At 55.9% G+C, this 21,819-nt stretch overlaps 4 protein-coding genes across 4 annotated transcripts in view; 2 read left to right on the top strand and 2 right to left on the bottom strand.

Moving 5' to 3' along the window:
* Positions 1-185: 185 nt before the first annotated feature.
* Positions 186-818, top strand: PTSG_11651 (uncharacterized protein; the record flags this gene model as incomplete). The annotated part of the gene is made up of 2 exons (XM_004998267.1): positions 186-276; positions 757-818. 2 exons carry the CDS (start codon positions 186-188, stop codon positions 816-818), a joined length of 153 nt encoding a protein of 50 aa, XP_004998324.1.
* Positions 819-1,507: 689 nt separating this feature from the next.
* Positions 1,508-9,652, bottom strand: PTSG_00855 (kinesin family member 12; the record flags this gene model as incomplete). The annotated part of the gene is made up of 24 exons (XM_004998266.1): positions 1,508-1,696; positions 2,040-2,141; positions 2,408-2,504; positions 2,776-2,864; positions 3,126-3,218; positions 3,470-3,594; positions 3,867-3,996; positions 4,254-4,391; positions 4,682-4,804; positions 5,020-5,236; positions 5,445-5,577; positions 5,812-5,871; positions 6,094-6,168; positions 6,340-6,454; positions 6,737-7,033; positions 7,257-7,360; positions 7,598-7,679; positions 7,857-7,952; positions 8,105-8,257; positions 8,416-8,475; positions 8,692-8,807; positions 9,034-9,085; positions 9,210-9,244; positions 9,454-9,652. 24 exons carry the CDS (start codon positions 9,650-9,652, stop codon positions 1,508-1,510), a joined length of 2,880 nt encoding a protein of 959 aa, XP_004998323.1.
* Positions 9,653-9,969: 317 nt separating this feature from the next.
* Positions 9,970-13,791, bottom strand: PTSG_00854 (uncharacterized protein). The gene has a single exon (XM_004998265.1). It carries the CDS (start codon positions 13,428-13,430, stop codon positions 10,158-10,160), a length of 3,273 nt encoding a protein of 1,090 aa, XP_004998322.1. The 5' UTR covers positions 13,431-13,791; the 3' UTR covers positions 9,970-10,157.
* Positions 13,792-13,825: 34 nt separating this feature from the next.
* The window catches only part of PTSG_00853 (uncharacterized protein), a 19,203-nt gene continuing 11,209 nt past the window's right edge, over positions 13,826-21,819 (top strand). Inside the window, exons 1-27 of the mRNA XM_004998264.1 lie at positions 13,826-13,957; positions 14,244-14,314; positions 14,649-14,730; positions 14,953-15,093; positions 15,263-15,379; positions 15,558-15,661; positions 15,951-15,973; positions 16,139-16,171; positions 16,374-16,456; positions 16,686-16,742; positions 16,943-17,039; positions 17,200-17,266; positions 17,448-17,563; positions 17,852-18,012; positions 18,243-18,309; positions 18,471-18,662; positions 18,890-19,034; positions 19,286-19,394; positions 19,546-19,601; positions 19,752-19,794; positions 19,967-20,009; positions 20,161-20,237; positions 20,443-20,506; positions 20,669-20,744; positions 20,952-21,044; positions 21,224-21,369; positions 21,576-21,696. Of these exons, the coding sequence (XP_004998321.1) occupies positions 13,910-13,957; positions 14,244-14,314; positions 14,649-14,730; positions 14,953-15,093; positions 15,263-15,379; positions 15,558-15,661; positions 15,951-15,973; positions 16,139-16,171; positions 16,374-16,456; positions 16,686-16,742; positions 16,943-17,039; positions 17,200-17,266; positions 17,448-17,563; positions 17,852-18,012; positions 18,243-18,309; positions 18,471-18,662; positions 18,890-19,034; positions 19,286-19,394; positions 19,546-19,601; positions 19,752-19,794; positions 19,967-20,009; positions 20,161-20,237; positions 20,443-20,506; positions 20,669-20,744; positions 20,952-21,044; positions 21,224-21,369; positions 21,576-21,696 (2,432 nt within the window). The 5' untranslated portion in view covers positions 13,826-13,909. The remainder of the gene's footprint in view (positions 13,958-14,243; positions 14,315-14,648; positions 14,731-14,952; positions 15,094-15,262; positions 15,380-15,557; positions 15,662-15,950; positions 15,974-16,138; positions 16,172-16,373; positions 16,457-16,685; positions 16,743-16,942; positions 17,040-17,199; positions 17,267-17,447; positions 17,564-17,851; positions 18,013-18,242; positions 18,310-18,470; positions 18,663-18,889; positions 19,035-19,285; positions 19,395-19,545; positions 19,602-19,751; positions 19,795-19,966; positions 20,010-20,160; positions 20,238-20,442; positions 20,507-20,668; positions 20,745-20,951; positions 21,045-21,223; positions 21,370-21,575; positions 21,697-21,819) is intronic.

The following is a 21,819-nucleotide window of genomic DNA, read 5'->3' as shown; positions in this document are numbered from 1 at the left end:
ACAAGCGAGGAAGGGCAACAACGCCAACCCAAAAAGTCCGGAGATACAAGCGACTGAATCCAGTATGGCTTCTTGAAAGCGGAGAGCGACAGGATGTAATGTTGTGTCGTCTCTCATTTTTCGGCCAGCAACAACAACCACAGACCACCACCACCACCCACACCACCACAACAGACCCAGCAACCATGTCTGCGAAGCAGGGAGCGAGCCTCATTGTGTACACCATGCTTGCGCTTGGTGCCATTGGCTATGCCATTGAATACCCTCATCTCATTGGTACGAGATGGTGTTTGAGGAGAGGGGAAATTTGTTTTTTGGGGGGGGGGGCTTGCAAGGAGCAGTTCTGTTGGTGATAACGACGGTTGTTGGTGTGGTTGTGGAGTGATTGTGGAGTGGAGTGATTGTGGAGTGGAGTTTGTTGGTGGTGTTGGTGGTGTTGGTGTGGTGTTGGAGTGGTTGTGGAGTGTGATTTGGTGGTTTGTGTTTGAGTGATTGTGTTTGAGTGATTGTGGACTTATTGTGTGGTGGTTTTTTTCGGCGGTGATGTTGTGGGGTTTGCTTGCTGCGGCCACAGTCATGCTATGCTGTCCTGTTCATCTGTCATCTCCAACAAACCATGTTCCACTTCACCGCTTTTGACTCAACAAACAACACCTTCTTCGACGACCGCAAACAATTGACATGACACACGCACTTCCCTCCCCCCCCCAACAACAACAACACACAAACACACACAACCATGTTCGGTTGATGCAGAGGAGTACAAGAAGAACCCGCCATCATGGAGCAAGTACGCCAAGACCAAGGCTGAGCACTGAACCCGTACCACGTGTTTGTGATTGTAGTTGTGTATTGTTAGTGTTGTTGTCCTTGTCGCTTCTGCAAAAGTGTGAGTTGATGTGTGAAGCAATCACAGCGCTGTTTCCCAATCATCGAAACACGGTGATACTGTGCTGTGATGTGCTGCGCTGGCATGTGGTGTGATGGTATTCATCTTGAGCAATTGCTCATAGTTTGTCAAATGGTCGTGTGCGTCTGTCTCCACAAGTCCACTTCGTCTGTGCTTCCTCTCCCCATATGTCTCATCTTCCCACCGTTGGTTTTGTCTGTGCGTCGTCTCAGCCAAGAAATAAACACAGTACAACAGCAGGACCTAACTCAACAACCTGTCACTGTCACTATGATGTTTAGTCACGCAGTTTTATGAATGTACACACGCAGCACACTTTCAATACTCTTCTTGTTATCGCACATGTGCGCACCAGTCAGCAATGAAACCCGAGAAGCAGGACAAGAAAGCTATGTACAAACCACGTGTACACAAGATATCCAAACACACACGCACATACCACACACACACCAGCACGCAAAACACTTCTTTTTTTCCGACGCTGTCCAACCACACACAGACACACACACAGACACACACACACAGACACACACACACACACATACACACACACATACACACGCACACATCCACGAGCACACGCAAAGACGCTTGTCATCACATGACGGAGCAGACGGTGGAGGACTGGCTGCGCTGCTCGGGCGTGGATTCCCGCCATTTCTGCGCCCGCAGACCCACCATAATCGACTGCACAGCGCCTTTGAACCGCTTGTCAGCACCCTTGCTCAACGCGCTCTTCACATCGGCGACGGTCACAGTCTCGCTCGGCTTCTTGTCCTTGATCAGCTGTGAGGCGATGATGGGTGTGATTGATGGTTGATGTCAGTTAGATTTGTAAGAGTGGGTGTTGTTCGGGTTTGTCAATCCCTGACATGAGGCGGCATTGCGTGGACACAGGATAGTTTCGAAACGACAGGGCCACAAACAGTCCCACCTCACGCATTGCCATGTCACCACCTCATGCAACTTCACCATCCCATCCCAACCCCCCAACCCCTTGGCGTCCATCACCGTTCACGTGCACATAACAGCTGGCACATGTGTGTGTGTGTGTGTGTGTGTGTGTGTGTGTGTGTACTCACCTCCCTGACGTTGCTGATGCGGCGGGAAATGCGCTCCGAGCGGCGACGGTATGTCTCCGGGAAATGCGCTCCGAGCGGCGACGGTATGTCTCCATCTCACACCGCAGCTGCTGCAGCTGCTCCTCATACTCCTGCGACTTGAGCGACGTCTGCGCAGACACACGTCGTTGTAGACGTTGCGCGTGTAGTTGTGTTATGTGTGCATGTGCGTGAGTACAACAGAGAGAGAGTGTGTGTGCGCGCGCGTGTGCGAGTACAAGTGTGTATGTGTGCCTGTGTGTGATGAGATTCGACATACAACCATACAACCGTGACGATAACGAGCGTATCACATCATCATCATTATTATCATTGCAACAGTACAGTTGTTGTTGCTGCCGTTGGTGTTGCTGATGTGTTGTTGTTGCCAACGTACGAGCTGCAACGACGCGAGTGTGTGTCCTTTCGTGAAGACGGCCTTGTTCTCCTCCGAGCCCGTCTGATCGCCCCAGATCTCAATCACAAGCGCCTCGCTGGTGACAGCCGAAGAAGAGAGAGAGAGGGGGGGGGTCAGCCGCGAGCAGTGCACAGAGCAGGAAGGAGAGGAGGGAGACGGTAAGGAAGGAGACGGTCGCGGGTGAGGGCGTTGAACAGGAAGAAAGGCAAGATGGGGTCAAGGTCGACACTGCACAACAATCCAACGCAAGATTGTACCATACCACACACACACACACACACACACAGACACACGATCACATGAATTCATTCACATCCAACATCGTCACGCATGGAACAAGAGCGCACTTTGACATCCAGTCGATGAGATCCTGGCAGACGGATTGGATGGAGATGATCTTGGAGTGCTCGATGTTCGCGTTGATCTTCTCTTGCACCTGAACACACACACACATGCACACACACACATTCGCAGGCACAGCCATGGAAGGCAAAAGAGGAGGGAAGGGGAGTCGGTAAAGCGGTGTGATGTGAGTGGTGGGTGCCTGAGATGCTCACATTTGCTCACAGTTGCTGCTCTTCATGGCTGCACAGCCGTTTGATCGCATGTGACCTAGCACAAGCAGCAACAACAGCAACAGCAACAGCAATAGCAGCAACAAACTGAAACAAAACCAGCACAGCAACAGCAGCGGTACCGGTGGTGTCTGGACGTCCTCCTCGTCATCAAACCACTTGTAGCTGCAGTGGATGGAAGAATACTGTGGCGGCAGGCCCGTCGCGGTCTTGATCTGTCAGCATTCGTCAGCATGTGTTAGATGTAGAGGGTGCGCATGCATGCGAGTAGTATTCAATAAAGAAAAAAGTGCAGGAGAGACCCTGGCACATCTGCAAAGGCATCAACACAGACAACACAACACACCAACAACGTAGGCATTGCTGTTCTTCTTGCTGTGTATGTGTGTGCATGTGTGTGCATGTGTGTGTGGTGCAATATGCGCTTCGTTCAACAAGTGCGTGTGCGTGTGTGTGCGATACTTACGGAGACCATGATGTAGTACGGGTGGCCGACGAGCTCGTCTGGATCGTCCACAAACAGCTCAAACTCGTCCTCGTCAAACGGCGACCCGTCCGCGCGGCACGGGAACACGTGTACGTCAAGGTGGCCTGGGTTGCGGAGATGCACAGGTGAGCGTGGCAGCATTGCACGGCGTGCAGAGGAGAGGGGAATGCAACGCTGTTGTGCTTTGGAAACCGCAAGCACTTACTCTCCATAACAATAACAATCGCACAAGCAAACACAACAGCACAAGCAAACAGCAGACACAACAGCACAAGAAACACGCACGCACACACACACACACACACACACACACACACACACACACACACGCACACACACACACACACAAACACACAAACACACAGAGCACCGGTACCTTGGATTTGACCGTTGTGGTCGAGGATGCTGACGCTCTCCTCAAGGTCCATTTTGTAGCAGAGCGGCTGCAGGTATATGTTGCAGAAGCCAATCTTCACCGCCTTGTCCAGCGCCTCAAAGAACGGATCCTGCCACGGTGCGAAGCAGTGTTGTGGAAAGGACACAGAGAATGGAAAGAAGATGAGCAGAGATGGTCGTGAGAACCGACAATCGACACACACACACACACACAACGCAAAACAAGAAGGAAAAAACAAAAGGTGTGTGTATACACAGCCGTGGGCCTAATTAATTACCCAGCACCTCTGCACGACCACCACGTTACACCTCACCGCCACAATGCCACCATGGCCAGCATCACAGCCACAGCGCACCAATTACTGACCGATTCTGTGGGGCGGTCCCAGTCCGGGTCCTCCTCCATCTTTGCGTTGAACATCTCCAGCATGGCGTACTTGCGGTTCATGAAGCGGTTGCGCGACCAGATCCACGACGCACCCGTCTTCGTGTCCGCCACCAGCACCTTCGAGCGAGAATGCGTGGGAACGACAAGAGGGGTTGATTGAGGGTGTGATGGCAGTCATGCGTTAATGGTGAAGCAGACACATGCAAGACACACGACATGCAGCGCATCAAGTATTCATCGACATGAGGGAACGATGCTAAGAAACGACATGTAAAGGACACACGCGTTCCTGTTGTGTAATACCAGCAACACAAGCCCCTTGACAGCGCTCGCCTGCCCACACCCAAACCAAAGCACCACCACAACACAGCACCGTCATCGCACGACGAAACCGCGTCCAACCCTACCTTGACGTCTGGCTTGTTGGACTTATCCTTGCTCTGCACGAGCTCCAGACTGAAGTACTTGTCCTTGTTCAGCTCCGTGCTGATGGCGTTTGCTTCTGTCACGTGGCGAAGCAGCGTCTCAATCTACAGCACCAACGAAGAAGGTATGGAGTGAGGCAAGGTCATTCAAGGAGGTGTGTGTGTGAACATGTTTGTGTGTACGTGTTTGTGTGAACATGTTTTTGTGTTCGTGTGTGTGTGATATGTTTGTGTGTACGTGTTTGTGTAAAGTTTGCGAGCCAATGTGATGCCTGCTCGACCACCCAAGCACACGCACGCGCACATGCACACGCACGCACCTCTTCCTGCAGGAGCAGCTGCTCTGGGCTCTGGTTCATGTCTGTGGTGAGACCGCTGTGGCGGGCAATCTCTGCCTGCGCGTCCTCAAACGTGGGGATCTTCCACACCTTTCCCTCAGACTCGGCAGCCTTGGCCTCGCCTGGGATGCTCATGCAGTAGAGGTGCGACGGCCCCAGCAGCACCCGCGAGTGGTGACGAAGCTCGACGGGCTCGTTCCTGCGCGTCGCGAGAGGTGGGCGACGCAATGCGGATGAGTATGGGTGAGACAAACGTCGTGTACGTGTGTGTGTGTGTGTGTGTGTGTGTGTGCGGGTTTCACAGTGTGTGATGAAGCCGAGGAAACATCTCAAACACACCAAACAGTGCCACGAACACATGCCCTCCACCGTCACCACCACCACGAGGACAGCGCAGTCAAGCTCACTCGAGTTCTTTGCCGTTGACGAGGATCTTCTCGCGTGCTGCCGCCTTCTTGATGAACAGCTTGCCGTCGCGCCGGTGGATGATCGCGTGCTTCGGCGCAATGCTCAGCCCCTTCAGCACAATGTCCGTCGGGTCTATGGCGATGGGTAGCGGCGGGGGAGACAGTGTGTTGCGTTGTGCATGTGGTGAGTGTACGATTGAGGGGTGTGTATGGTTGTGTTTGTACTTGCGAGACAGACAGTGTCAAGCGACAGGGTCAAGCGACGGTGTCAAGCGACGGGCGTGAAGAAGAGTGCACCAAATACACGCACGCACACGCACACACACACGCACACATACACACACAGACGCAAGTGTTGGCGGCTCACCATCACTGCGGCCGTTGCCAACGGTGACCTCGTCCTTTTCGATAAAGTAAGCAATGACACCTGCAAACGACAGCACCAACAAACGGGAAAGAGGAGATGGATGAATTAGCAGCAGGGAGCAGGAAAGTGAGACCACACAAACATGCACACGCTTGCACAGACACACCTTTTCACACACACGCGCGCGCGCGCTTTCACACCCCCCCCCCGCACACACACACGCTTTCACACTTCAGTGCATCATGTGCATTTTAGGCACAATGGCAGTGGTTGTGCACGTACAGCTGAGGGCGGGATCCTCGTTCATGTTCCAGAGATGCGGAACGTGCTTCCGTTTCTCCTTCTCTTGCGTCGCAGCTGCGTCCTGTGGGCAAATGATGGAGATGACCGTGGCAGGAGGCGGCGAGCACATGTGTCAAAAAGGAAACAAAACAAAGTAATCCGACCCAGCAACACACCCACACGCACACCACACCACACACACGCACGCACACACATACACACGAAAGCAGCCGGTGCAGTGATGACGCACCACGGCAGCGTGCTTCCTCTTCTCCTCCTCCAGGCGCTGTTCCCAGGTCTTCTTCATCTCCTGCATCTCGCGCTGGTTCTCCTCCATCTGCCGCTTCAGCTCCTCGGCCATCTCGCTCCCGCCGCCAGCGCTGCCGTCACCGCCGTCACCGCCGTCACCGCCGTCGCCCTGGATGAAATGAGGTGGTGACGTGAGAAAGGGGGGGGGGTGAATGGAAAGCAACACAGGAGGATGAACAATGGAAGCGGACAGAGAAGCAGTTGAAACTTTGGGGGATGCATCTCCTCACACACACGCACACATACACACGCGCACAAGCACGCACGCACTGACACATCCTTGCCACCACCGCATAGGCCCTCAAGCCATCCCATTCCCGCGTTCGTGCGTGACTGCGACGCGTGTGCTGACCTGGGTGAGGCCCGGGGGCAGTGCACCGCCTTGCAGCATGGCCATCAACCGCGCATTCTCCTCCCGAAGTTCGCGGATCAGCCGCTCCGTCGGCGTCTCGTTCACCACGGCCTGTGTCTTGATGGACTTGACGCGGTCTGCAAAGCGCAGCGTGGAGAGCGTCTCGTCGTAGTTGATGTCGGCCGGCGACAGCGCGGCGATCATAATCGTCTTGGAGTTGCCGCCAAGCGCATTCTTCAGCAGTTTCGTCAGCACAGAGTCGCGGAACGGGATGATTTTCTGCACAGCAGTATAGAGGGTGTGTGTGTGTGTGTGTGTGTGTGTGTGTGTGTGTGTGTGTGTGTGTGTGTGTGTGCGTTGTTGTTTTCGCAGGTGTGAGAAAGACGTACGATGTTTGCAAACAGCCAGGTGGCAGCTTGTCACGACCACTCCACATGTCATGAGCCAATGCGCCCACACACTCCGACCAAGCATTCTAGCAGTGACATAGCCGCAATCGCACCTTCTTGCCGTTTTGCACGTCGACGAGTGCGGAGATGACGTTACCGAGCGTGGACAGCGACTGGTTGATGGCTGCTCCTTCCTTCAGCCGATCGCCCTGTGCACCTGTTGGTGTTCACGCACGCACGCACACGCACACGCGCATGCACATGCACACGCACATACGCCAAGAGCAGGACGTTACGCGTCACGTTCAATGTCACAACGACCTTCGACTAACTACCGTCGCACTGTGTCCCCTCCCTCCCCCAAGTTCCATTTCCACCTACCGCAATCTGCCCTTCCCCACCCTACGCCCTCATCCTCCTCTGCATGTCCGTGCATGCCCGTGGCACGACGCACCTGTGCTCTCAGCGCGCTCTGAACCGGCGAGATCAACCAGGTTGATGCTCGAGCTCTTCGTCATGTTCACGCCGCCCTCATTCTGCACTCGCATCGACGACAGAGGAAGAGTGGTGGTGGTGGTGGTGGTGGTGAGTGGTGCAACACTATAAGAGAAGCACACGAAGCAAGCAGAGCTACAACTTGTTGAACAAGTGCTGGTCCCATGACAGATAGACAGACACACACACACACACACACGGACAGCCACATAACGTACGGTTGTCTTCTGCTTGACGTTGACAGTGACGATGGTGTGTGCACGTGAACTGGTTGCGTTCATGTTTGTGGCGGCAATGGTTCGGTTTTTCGTTCCCTGACGTGTGTGTGTGTGTGTGTGTGCGAGAGGGTTAGTGATTGATCTCACGGCATCGCCAAAACTGTTGCATACTCGGTCGCACGAAGCGCAAGCCAACGCTCAAGTGAGTACACGTGTGTCAAGTAAGCGCACGCGTGCACAGCGCCTACCTCTTCAATCCTAGCCTCAATCTCCGCAAAGGAGTGGACGGGCACAACACGGAGGTCGTTGACATAGAAGCCCTTCTTCGGGTGCTGGCGAACCTTCAGCCCGCCCTTGGGCTTACTCGACCCAAGCAGATCCTGCACCTGCTCGTTGTAGATCTATAGTGTGTGTTTGTGTGTGCGTGCGTGTGTGTGTGTGAATATTTGCGTGGGACAAGGACAGAGGAGGTGACCAGACGCGCACGGCACGCTGGGACAAGAAAAGGCCGTTTCAATCGCAGCAAATTGGCTCCCTTGACAGCCAGCATGGTACAAACCTCCAGCATGGAGAAGGAGACATTGAATTCCGCGTTTGGAACTTTGTTGCCGCTGATGCCCTGCAACACGTTGAGGTATTGACATGGTACATGAGGTCAAGCGGCGTGATGTGAGCACTGAGCGTGCCAGCACAGCGTGCTGTCGATCTAGAACCCCAAGAAACACCACTGCAAACCTTTGCCCATCCGCGCACACACGCGCGCGCACACACACGCGCGCGCACACACACGCGCGCGCACACGCACGCATACATACGCACACACATGTGCACACACCTTGAAGAGCTCATCGCAGGTGACTGGGACGATGCCTCTGTTCACGCCATAGCCGACCATGGAGTACGACTTGCCGGAACCGGTCTGACCATACGCAAACAGCGAGCAGTTGTAGCCTGCGCACGAACATGCATGAATGGCATGACAAAGGATCAGAGCGCGTGCAAGGGAGCACCTCCTCACACATGAATGCACGGCTCAAAACAGGATGGGATGTCCTCCAACACACACACACACACACACACACACACACACACACACACACACACACACACACACACACACACACACACACACACACACACACACACGTGCGCGCACGATCCGAGCGAGACAACTGACCGTTCCAGGCATTCTCCAGGACGCCTTGTCCGAGATCATCAAACACTTTTTGCTGTATGGTGGGTGCAGTGCAAGCAGGGAGCGTGAGCTGGGCCAGCAGGGTATTGTCAAGGGTATTTGCAGGGCAGGCCGTGTATTGGGCTGTAAAATGTCGCGGTTTCAGTGACATGGCTGACCTGATCTGCGTATTCGGGGGTCGTTGGGCTGAGATCTAATAACACAATGCACGTGATAAGTGGCCATGGGCATGGTGTGAGCTTACATTCCAGCTGACACAAGAAAGCAAACGCACCCACACGCACACACAGACACACACACACGCATACACACACGCACCCACACACGCACACACACACGCACGCACACACACACACACGCACACACGCACAGGCGTGCACACACATACACACAGGCACGCACATCCGTCAGGCTTTTCCTCAAAGCCGTCATGGCTCCAGTAGCTGTAGTCGAAGGTGAACGACTTCTCTGTGCCTTCTTCCAGGTTCTTGATGACGGTGGACTTGCCGTCCATCTCAATCACGTTGACCGCATTGCGCTGCTTCTCGCGGCTGTTGAACGGGCGCACACGCACCGCAACCTTCACGCTCTCCTCAGACATGCCGCCGTCTGGTCGCTGATGATGGGCGCAAGGGGACAAGAGGAGGGCAGGAGGTGTGTGCGAGGGTTTGCTTTGGTTGGTGTGTTTGGTTTGGCGAGGAGGAGCAAACAGCGAGGCGGCAAGCGTCGCGAAGGAGGAGGAGGAGGAATGCCTGCTTTTTTTATGCTGTCGCAAACGATTTGTGTGTGTGTGTGTGTGTGTGTGTGTGTGTGTGTGTGTGTGTGTGTGTGTGTGTGTGTGTGTGTGTGTGTGTGTGTGTGTGTGTGTGTGTGTGTGTGTGTGTGTGTGTGTGTGTGTTTCTGTGATGCGCACAGACGCGCGTTTACAACTTGTTGCACATTCACGTCATGGCATGGCATGTCAACTGGGCTCCCTCTCCCTCTCCACCTACACAGCAAAGCACATTCTCTCTCAGTCTGTAGGAGGTAGCAACAATTACAATCACATATCACACAATCGCATGTATCATCACATATCACAATTAACCAGAGCCACTGCAATGCCGCTACGGAGTGGCGGGATCGACATGTGGGGCATGGTGCAGCCGGCCTCGCTGGCGACGTCGCCGCCGCACCCGCCGCTGTCCTTCCTGCTGCTCTGCCTGCGCTTCATGCGTTTCATGCTTGGTCGTCGGTTTCGTTTTCTGCTTCTCTTGGGCTGGCGCAGCAGCCAGGTCGCGGCAGCCGCTGTCGAGCGAGTCAGAGTCGTCGCTCCGGTGCGACATCAGCACCGGCACCGGCGGCGGTGGCGATGGTGTCAGCGCTGACGGCGGGGTGTGGTCCACAAACGACATGGCAAAGCACGCAGAGTCGCAGTTGCGCTTGCGGCTGCCAAAGGGTGCATCGTGCTGGGCCACCAAGCTGCCGTCACTCCCATCACTCCCATCAGTTGCAGTGTCACCGTTGTCGTCATCAGCATCTGCATCCGCGCCAAACAGCGTTGGCGTGCCACTTCTCCGGCTCCTCCTCCTCCGGCTGTTCCTCTTGCTGCTGCTTCGCCGTCTCCTCTGGCTCTGGCTGCTGCGAGACGCCAGGGCTCCATCATCGTCGCCGTCGTCGTCGCCATCGTCATCTGTGGACGACATCGCCATGTGTGTCCTCATCGCGGGCGCAAGACAGGCATCGTCATCGTCGCTGTCGCTCATGATGCGCCGCATCACGCGCGAGCCAGTACGGCCATGGCCACGGCCGCCACCACTATCGCTGCTGCTGCGAACAACTGGCACCGCTGCTGGCGACACGGACGGCGACAGCATCGAGCGCAGGCGGCTTGGGCGGGCAGCTGCGACACCGCGCCTGGTCCCTCCTCGCACCCTGCTGCTGCCAACAGGGGGCGAGTCGGGGCCACCATCACCACCCTCACCGCCCTCATCGTCATCGGAGGAAACGAGGAGACGGCGGCGGTTGTTGGTGGTTGCGCGAACACTGAATTCAGGCGAGGAGAACAGTTGGTCCACGCAGCTGGCGCCTGTCCTCGCCGCGTTTGTTCCCGCCATCGCCCGTGATGGCGGCGGCGTCGTCGTCGTCGTCGGGGTTGCTACTGTCGTTGGCCGTGCGGGGTGCCGTGTCGAGCGGTGCATGGAGGAGGCCGATGCGTGACGCCGCGCGCCTCTTGTCTGTTTTGCACGCTTGCAATCCAACTCAGCAAAGTCATCATCGTCGTCATTGTCGTCATCGTCATGAGCATCATCAATGTCCGTATCACCACCAAGACCACCACCACCGTGACGATGGTGACCATGGTTGGCGGCAGCAGCGGGTGAAGCGGTGCTGCTTGCACGGTGCCTGCTGTGCCGCCGCCGCCGCCGCCGCCGCCGCTGCGGGCGTGAGAGGGTGCGATCAAACTGTGGGGACGTGGCCGCCAAATCAACGGGCACAGAGGCAGGGCGGCGTCCCGGTGACAACAACAGTGACGATGATGCTGACGACAGTGGCGATGATGTCGGCGCTGTGGCAGCAGCGGCTGAGGACACTGAAGATGCAGCGGCTGATGATGAGGGGCGTGCTGAAGGGGAAGGCGTGCCACGACGGGGATGCAGCCAATCATGCTGCTGTTGCTGGTGGTGGTGGGCCTGGTGGGGCTGGCGGTCATTGGGCAGCGGCAGTGAGTGGGTGCGACGCAGGGGGGACATGGAGATGGAGACAGACCACGACAGCACGGCCGGCGATGTTGATATGGACGTCTGCATCATCAGCTGCTCGGCAGTGGACGTGACAGTCGTGCGTGTCCTTGCCCTCTGCGCGCTTGATGCCGCCGCGGAAGGCGCGCTGCGGGGCGACTGAAACGCAGGCGGGAGCGAGTCCGCAGACGACGAGGAAGAGGAAGAGGAGGAAGAGGATGATGACGCCACCAATGGTGGTGGTGGTGGTGGTGGTGGGCGAGGCGGCGTTGCTGTTGTTGCTGCTGCTGTCGCTCTCGCTGCTGCGGTTGTTGTTGTTCTTGTTGTTGTTGTTCGTGGTGGTGGTGGTGGTGGTGTTGCCGCGCGTGCACGCGTGCGTCGTGGTCGAGCAACGCCCCGTGCACTGTCGACAAGAGTTGCTGATGGCGGGGATGTTGCTGTTGTTGCCGACACTCTACTTCCAGCACGGGTCGAGCCACCCGAACGAGCACTCCCGCTGTTGCGGCGAGCAGCCAGCGCGGCTGCCTGGCGTCGTGTCATGACGGGCGACAGGATGACGGGAGGGGAGGCAGCGCGCCGCACCCGCGGTGACGCTGGCGAAGACGCACGCACGGCCCTCGTTGCCCGCCGTGGCCTTGCCGCCCTGTGCCTCGCTGTTGCGTGTCTGGAGCCATGTGTCCGTGCAGATCGGCGGGCGGATGAGGACGATCGCGTTGTCGCTGCAGCACGTGAAGAGGAGGAGGACGATGAAGCCAGGCCAGCATGGCGATGGCCCCGCCGTCCAGAGCGCCCACCACCACGCGTGTGGTGGCGAGTGGTACGACGCGTGGCTGTCGTCGACAGCCATTCACCATCATCATCATCGTCATCGTCGTCATCGTCATCGATGACAATGACGCTGTCATCGTTCGAGTGGTTGAAGCGATGACGGCCTTCATAAGTATCATCATCATCATCATCATCGTCGTCGTCGTCGTCGTCCTCGTCTTCGTGTTCGTCAGCGTGTGGGATGTACTCCTCATCGCCATCGTCACCGCTGTAAGCACCGTTGTCGTCGTCGTCGTCGTCATCGTCATCGTCGTCCACCACAAAGCCGTCGAGGACATAGCCGTCGTCCGACACTGTTGGGTGCGCGTTGGTAGGCTGTGAGAGGAGGCTGTTGATAAACTCAATCAGAAACAACGCCTCAGGGGGCATACCAAACGCGGCAGCGTCATCGCCGTCCTCATCCTCATCATCGTTGGCGGTGATGGGTGGGGCGGGCTCCTGACCGCACACGGCGCGTGTCTGGGGATCAATGTGGTGGATTGTGGTGAAAGGGCTCTTGCACAGCGGGCAGCTGTGGGCCTCTGCTGCCCATCGCTTCAAGCACGCCAAGCAGAAGATGTGCGTGCAGGACTCGGGGCGAGCGGCAACGGCCACCTTCTTCTGTTGTTGCTGTTGCTGCTGTTGATGGCGGAGCCGGGCAGACCGTCTGACTGCCACAGATGATGATGATGAAGATGATGATAGTGATGAAGATGATGCAGCATGCCTGTTGCTGTTGGTGTTGTTGCTGGTGTTGTTGCTGGTGTTGTTGTGTGCTTCATCGTCCGAGTCAAACGCACCAGGCTCTTGCAGACACACTGCACAGAACAGCTTGTCTTCCTCGCTTGCCATTGTGTGCAAGGGTGACACAGAAAAATGCCACAAGGAGCAGCAGCAGCAGGAGCACTCAGAGCCCAACGATGATGATCAAACCAAGTTGCGAGTGTGTGCGTGTGTGTGTGCGCTGACGATGCGCAGTCGACGCGTGAGCTGCTGGGAATGAGGCGAACAACACCCCCTTTTATTTTTCACTTTCCCCTCTTTTCGCTGCGATTGTGACGTCGAGGGAACAGAGCGCTGCTGTTGTTGTGCTGTTGTGGGGTGGGGTGGTGGGGTGTGATTTGGGCTTTTTGGATGGTGCTGTGTCGTCGTCGTTGTTGTTGTCGTTTGGCTGGCTGGCTGGGAAAATCAAACTTGCCGCGACGAGTTTGGCTGGCCTGGGTAATCTGTGAATAACATTCACAAATCGCCCACAACCGCCAATCGACTGAATTCAGCCCAACACGGCGACAGGCGAAAACTGCAGGAAGACGACAAGCAAGAAGTGACGCATGGCGGCCGCTCAACTCTGGTCTGCACTGACCACAGCCAGCAACGAGGTGATGCGCAGTGTGTGTGTGTGTGTGCGTGTGTGTGTGTGTGTGTGTGTGTGTGTGTGAATGTCTGTGTGTGTGAATGTGTGTGTGTGTGTGTGTGGGTGGGTTTGCGCGTGTGTGTCTGTGTGTGTCTGTGGGTTTAACGTGCGTGTCTGTGTGTCTGTGCCTGTGTGTGTATCAGTGTGTGTGCTTCCCTCGCCCTCTCTTTCGCTCTTTTCCCCCTTGCTGTCTGACGCTCCTGTTCTCTTTCGTTTGCCTTCTCGCCGCTCCCTCCTCCCACCGACAACAGGATGTGGTGGCGCTCTTTCCTTCTGTCAAGGACATGCTTGTGCAAGGCCTGACATACTTCAAACCACGCAGGTGGGTGTGTGTGTGTATACGTGCATGTGTGTGTATACATGTGTGTATATACATGTGTGTATACATGTGTGTATACGTGTGTGTGTGTGTGTGTGTGTGCGTGCGTGCGTGCGTGTGTGTGTGTGTGTGAACGTGTGTGCGTGCGTGTGTGTGTGTGCGCGCGCGCGTACGTGGGGTCGGGTTTTTGCTGTTGTGGCGCTGCTTGTGCATCAAGGAGAGCAGTGGCCTGCGTGTCGATTGGCGGTTGTGTTTAGCATGTCCAATGCAGTGTCTTCGAACTCATTCCTCCCACTGCCCATGGCTCTGTATCCCTCGTGGTCTGTCCATTCTTCAGTGCTGCATCTTGCTCAAAGCTGAAGAAGGAAGTTGGGGACACCGCCACGCGCAATTTCCTCCTGGATCTCAGCGAGGCTTTGGTGAGATTTGCCACGGAGTGATTACACGCCCGTTTTATTTGTATGTGTGTGTATGCGTGTGTGTGTGTGTATGGGTGTGTTGCGGCGGATGGGGACAAGGAAGGCACCCGAAGCTCACAACACACGCACACATGCAAACACAAACACACAACAACAACAACAACAACAACAACAACAACAACAACAACAACAACAACACGACCGAACGCATGTACCTCGCAGAACTTGGATGAGCTGCAGACGCGCAAGGTGTTTTCGGACTATGCCGCGTCTCCGCGCCTCAACGCGCTGAACGAGGAGCTCGAGAGCTACATTGCAGCCCAGCTTGCAGACACAGACCGCCGCGACGCACTCTTTCAGCAGGTGCGCAGAGACACGTGCAACCCCGCTTTTGAACCATGTGACATTGGTGGGTGGAAGAAAACACTGGTATCAACGATAACAGCACTACCAAACCAGACGCTCACCCAACGCCCTGCTACCTTCGTCACGCACGTGCTCATGCGTGTACTTCATGTGTTGTGTGCCACAGGTGTGCAACTTCTACTTTGAGGAGCGGCTGCATGTCCTGCAGTGCCAGCAGTATCTCCTCGGCCACAGCAACGAGAAGGACGTCCAGGGCCTCTGCCTCAACGTCTTCGACAGAAAGGTTCGTGTGTATGTGTGTGTGCGTACACGTGTGTGTGTGTGTGTGTACATGCGTGTGTGCGTGCGTGCTTTCGAGAGTGTGTGCTTTCGTGTGCTTGGGTGTGTGCGTGTATGTGTGTGCCAGGTTGCACTCGTGTTTGGTGCGAAGAACTCACCAATCTTGTCCGTCCGATGTGTAGGATGGCAAGCAGCAGGATGCATGCTTCGCCAACACCATCAAGGTCATGAAATCGTCCTCCCTGGACTCGTATCTTGCAGCCGCCCTCAGCCCCCAGAATGCAACGTGCGCACTACACTGTATCTATGCATATATGTCTGTGGTGGTGGTTTGGTGCATGCGTGTGTGTGTGTGTGTGTGCGTGTGTGTGTGTGTGCGTGTGTATGTATGTATGTATGTATGTATGTATGTATGTATGTATGTATGTATGTATGTATGTATGTATGTATGTATGTATGCGTGCCTGCCTCTGTATGTGTGTGTGTGTCCCGTTTGTTTCCTCTTCATATGAGGTTTTTCCTTACGCTGTTCACATGCACACGTGTGCTGGCTTTGTCATGTTTACATGATTCAGCGACTCCACCAAGAAACCCAAAGGTGCGTTTGTGTGTGTGTGTGGGTGTGTTGATCGATGTAGCCAAGCACGCAGATGCTATTGCTGGCTTCTTGTACTGTCTCGCTACGCTCACCGTGGAATGCTCCCTGTGAAACCCATTTGCTTGGTGGCGCACGTGTATGTGTGTGTGTGTGTGTGTGTTGCAGGCTCAGCATCAACAGATGTACCAGCTCTCAAGGGTAAGTGAAAACACAGACTTTCAAAACACACCCACACACATATCATACACATCACACACGTGCACTGGCCAGGACACCAGAAGCATGCCACACGCGACCGATGCATTCGCCATACCACCAGTGATGTCGCGGTCTCACTTCCTCCACCATCCATCACGTTCATATCACGCTCACCACCGCCACTCTTGGGGTGTGTTTACAGGTGTTGGGCAGAAGTGCGTGCTGTTCGTGCAGGCGCTGCGGGAGCGGATTGAGCAATTTCGCGTCGTCGCCCTCGTCCTGCAGGTGACGACGGCAGGCAACGCCTCTATGCTGCGCAGAGGGGTGGTGTGTGTGTGTGTGTGTGTGTGTGTGTGTGTGTGTGTGTGTGTGTGTGTGTGTGTGTGTGTGTGTGTGTGTGTGTGTGTGTGTGTGTGTGTGTGTGTGTGATCGTGGTAAGGGTGCAGACAACTGTAACAACCACTGCCAACTCTCACCACCCCCAACGACGACGACGACGACCTATGTACTGCAGGCGTTTGTGCCGACGGCTGCAGATGTGCGCGACGTTTGCGACCTGTACGATCTTCCGGTAAGACACGATACGCAACACGTGTAAATTCTCTTCGTGTGCGTGTGCGTGTGGGTTTGCCATTTTCTCCTCCTCCACCTCCTCTGCCTCCTCTGCCTCCTCCACCTCCTCTGCCTCCTCTGCCTCCTCACGCCGTGACTCTTACAATCGCTTGTCCATCTATCTCCACGACTGTGTACATGTGTGTGTGTGTGTGTCAGGTTCTGGAGAGCTTGTCGGGGATGCAAGAGAGCGGGCTGCTTTCCCGCGTCCAAGCCGACTATCGCACCATGCTCTGCCAAGCCAAGAGCCTTCGAGGTGATGTGCTAACACTTGCTCCACACACGTGCTGACAGTTCACTCTGCCTGGACATGTGTTGCTCGTGCGTGTGTGGTTCTTCCGTCGTGTGGCTCGTGTTTCCTCCCCCTATCCTCACGTTATGACCCTGCCTTTGTGTCTGCATGTGTCCGTGTGCAGTTGCTGTTCTACTGCAGGCGATGCAGCTGTATTCCTTTGAGGAAATGGTGCTTGACCTCGTTCAACGGTCAGCAATAACGCCACTGCCTTTGATGCGCTTGCGTTTTCTTCGTGCTTGTTGCTTCTTCAAATGTACACTCACATACATACACTCACATACATATACTCGCACCAACATTCACACGCATTCGCTCGCTCACTCTCACATGCATCCCGTTCCCTTTATTTTCCCTCCACCACGTGTGCAGGGTGCGTGAGGCGACGCCACTGGACGACTGCCTGCTGCTGTCCTATTTCAAGGACATGAAACCGCTCACGGCTGCAGCGCACAAGTGGGGGAAGCAACTCAAGACACTCCCAACATGTAAGTACCGTTGGGGGGGGGGTGCCGGGATGTGAAACGAGAGAGCACGAGAGGACGGAATAGGAGGAGATAGAGAGAGAGTGTGTGTGTGTGTGTCTGTATTTGTGTGTGTGTGTGCGTGTGCGCGCGCGTGTGTGTGCGCGTGTGTGTGTGCGTGTGTGGGTGTGGGTGCGTGTGTTTCCGTTCGTCACGCACCTTCTCAAATCAGCAATACCACACCATACTTGTGTGCGCGCCCTGTTCCTTGTTCACTCCATGTGCTGCCCCTTGCTGTGTGCGTGTGTGCAGCGAGCGCGAGGCACGCGGATGCGGAGGCGGCGGCGGATCTGGTGCTGCTGTCACCGGTGCTGATGGCGTGGGCGTACACCACCCGCAACGCAAAGGCCTACATGCAGGACGCAAACACAGAGGCAGGCGCTGCTACCAACCTCGATGACCTCTCCTTCGACGTGCGTGGCCGTGTGTGTGTGTGTGTGTGTGTGTGTGTGTGTGTGTGTGTGTGTGTGTGTGTGTGTGTGTGTGTGCGTGGCTGTAATTGTGTGAGGCTGCAATTGTGAGGAGAGGCTGTGCGAGGCTGTGGTGTGTTTGCTTGTTTTGTTTTGTCACGGTGTGAGTGCTGTTCTGTTGCCATATTTTCTCGCTCACCGTTGGTATCATGTCACGTCTGTCACCTTTACAGGACACGAATGTGCGCTTCCTGCACACGCGCTATGCACAGACATTCGCCGCAGTCCTCTCCAAGTCATGTACGTCGTGGAGCACGATCTTGCCGGCTTTGCGCTTGGTTGTTGCTTCAGTGATTCCCCAGACTCACAACCACACTCCCACACGCACATGTGCCCACCTCTCACCCTTACCACACACCTTTGCCACAATCACCTCACACACCCTCTGCTACGAACGATAGCAACGCCGGCGTTCTCTGTGCATCCGTGGGAGCAGCTGCTGCAGTGCGTGCGTGTGTGCGCGCAGGGCCTTGGCGACGTACATGCGCTGACGAGCGTCTATCTGCGGCAGGAGGAACTGCTGTACATCCTCGAGGGCCTTGCTCTGGGAATCTACAACGCCATCGACCTCTGCTTGATCGACTTCCCTGAATGTACGCCGTCAGTGTTCGTGGCTTGCGCTTCATGTCGACTGCTTTACACAGTTGTTGGCTTGTGCATGATGTTTTGGCTGACGCTCGGCTTGGTTGAGTTGTGACACAGCTGCTCTTTGCTCTTCCCACCGTTTCAACGATCCACGGCCCACTTCTCAACCACATCCGCATCCACATCCCTACCGCCACCAACATCATCATCACCGACACCACCAACGCCACTCAAGTGGGCACGTTTGAGTTTGACCAGGTGACGAGCCTGCTTGGCTCTGTGCTGACGTATCTCCCGCAGCAGGCGAGCCAGATCCTTGACCAGCACCAGCGCCACGACAAGTGCCCCGTCGCCACCCTCCTCGCCACCCACCTCGCCAGGTTTGCACACAACTTGTGCCCCGCGAAATGAGTGTGTGGCGGACGAGCTTGCTTACGCATGTCACATCTCGCTCATGCGCCAGCCGGTTTCACGCGAATCACTCACTTCCGCACGCACACACACGCACACACACACATGCACACACACAACACACACATGCACACACACACAACACACACATGCACACACACACATGCACGCACACACAACACACACCACCACCACCACCGTCACTGTTGCCGGAATGCAGCTTCCCCTACCGCGGGCTGCCGGTGCTGCACACGCTGCTGTGCATCTGCCGCTGCCACCACCGCTATGCAGACAGCGGCGACGACGCAGCCGCACAGCTCGTCGAAAAGGTGATGGCTTCTCTTTTTTATGCATGTACGCGTGTGTGTGTGTGTGTGAATGTGAGTGTACGTGTGCGTATGTGTGTGCGTGCGTGATATACTTCACTCACCATTCCCTTGTCCACCCTTCGCCCACGCGTGTACACACGAATTGGCTCAGGTCACGGCGCTGCTGGCGAATGTGCCGGGCTTCACATACGAGAGCTCCACCACCGAGTGCGTCTGCCTGTATGCTTCCACGATGCGCCTTGCTGTTACGCTGTTGTCCCTTTCCTCTGTGAACCTTTTTGTTATGGCACAGCACTCACGTGTATCATGCATGCCCACGTTCATTTGTGTGTATGTGTGTTGCACTTGGTTGTGCAGCGAGAACAAGCTCTGGATGCGTGACACGGCTGCCATCGACGAGGTAGACACCAATCCACCGCCGTCTCTTCCAGTTGTACCTCTGTCTGTTGGACCGATGATTGCTGCTTGACGCCTCAACCCTCACCCATCATCGCACACACACGCGCGCGCGCGCACGCACACACACACACACACACACACACACAATATCCCCCGCGTTGTTGTCTGCACAGGAGATGCACGTTCGGGCCCTTCGCGACTTTGACGTCACATTCGGTGCGATGAAACACCAAACGTGCGCTGCTCGTGTTTCTGCAATCACACAGGCACTAGACCACACGTTCATACATCCAAAATACACACCCCCGCCCTCAGCTCACACCGATACACATTTTCTGTGCATGTGTTGCAAACGACACGTTGTCAGGGAGCATCGTTGTTCCGATCACTGCGGGCACCGCTGGTCGAATCCTCACACAGCGCGACAACAACATCCTCATCGAGGTGCGTATGTGCGTGCAGCGTTTTTTTGGATCGGTGTCAAGTGCGCAGTTGTGGCGAGTTCCGTTGGTGCACGCCAACACTTGGTGTTTGTGCTTGATGGGCACATCAGCCATGCTCCGCATTCACCACCACCACCACCACCATCATCATCATGACAATGGTCTCCTCGCGCGCTGCCAATACGACTGCTGCGGCTGCTCTGTAGTGGTCGTGCCCCCACAGTGGCTGGTTCTTTCTCCTGCAGCTGGCGCAGGATGCCCTCTGCAACGGTGAGTTTGCCCCTCTGATCATGGCGTGAGCGTGTGCACTCCTCAACACATGCATACATCTGCTGCCACTCCACCCCCTTGGTGTACCTATCACGCATATTTCGTTCTCATCATCCTCATCATCATCACCACCACCACCACCATCTCCACCACCACCTGCAGGAACACCGCTGGTGCAGCAACCTGTCGACTTTGTGGAGACGCTCGTGCAAGTTCTCTCCCTCCTGTGCGAAACCAGGTCTGGGAAGCCGCTTCTTTGGCGTGCACAAAGGCACACACACACACACGCACGCACGCACACACACACCGCGCACTTATACACAGACACTACAAAGCAACACACACACAACCACGAACCCCGACACACACACGCACGCACACATAATCCTACCGAGCGCCCGCTCACGACCCCCCCCCCCCCCGCATGCGCCCCTGTGATGTGTAGGTCTGGCCTTGTTGCGCTGACGTCGCACCTGACGGCGGTGACAGCTGCTATTGGCCAGCCAGATGACAACATCCTCCTCAACTTCGTGTTCAGGTCAGCACCAAGTGCCGTGTGTCTCTCCTCTGTTGCTGTGTGAGGCCGTGAGCATGCCATGCCCGCCTCCATTGCTCGACGTGCTATTACACCGACCTGTCTCATCCCTATCCCCTGCCTCCCCCTCCCCATTACTCCTCGCTCCTCTTCATTGCTGTTTGTGACGGTGTCCGCCTCAGCACGCTGAAGAGTGCCCTGGGAGTGGAGTGGCCGCCGCTTGCGCTCATTGCCAGCTGCTTTGATTTCCTGCGCGCATACGCCGATTTCGACCCCGCGTGTGTGTGGGAGCGACTGCTTGAGGACGGCCTCTACATGAGCCAGGGCGGTGAGTCACACAACGTATCACGACCACTCACCCTTGCCCTACGACCTGCATCGTGTCACTACCACGTGACTTCCGCTCATGTCACCGGAATCCATGAGCCATATCACCTGACCTCCTCTCCTTCTCTTCCGTTGCACTGTCACCCACTACCTTTTTGTTGCCCCTAACGCGTGCCACTGCCAACTCACCCCATCACTTCCCTCCAGTTGCGACGCCACTCCGCGGCGTTCTCTTCAACTACGAGCAGCGCGAGGGCGCCTACCCAGTCACGACAGCATATGTTGAGCTCATTGCAAAGCTGTTTGCCGTCGCCCACGTCACATCAGAGTACGCAGATGGCTGGTGTTGATGTGCAGTTGTTGTTGTTGTTGTTGTTGTTGTTGTTGTTGTTGTTGTTGTTGTTGTTGTTGTTGTTGTTGTTGTTGTTGTTGTTGCTGTTGCTGTTGTTTG

Source organism: Salpingoeca rosetta (genome assembly GCF_000188695.1).
Source record: "Salpingoeca rosetta unplaced genomic scaffold supercont1.2, whole genome shotgun sequence".
In the NCBI taxonomy this organism is placed as follows: domain Eukaryota; class Choanoflagellata; order Craspedida; family Salpingoecidae; genus Salpingoeca; species Salpingoeca rosetta.
This window is presented reverse-complemented; position numbering and strand designations above follow the sequence as displayed.

Excerpts from the sequence above, each read along its gene's own strand:
- PTSG_00854 (XM_004998265.1), bottom strand. The coding sequence starts at position 13,430 with ATGGCAAGCGAGGAAGACAAGCTGTTCTGTGCAGTGTGTCTGCAAGAG.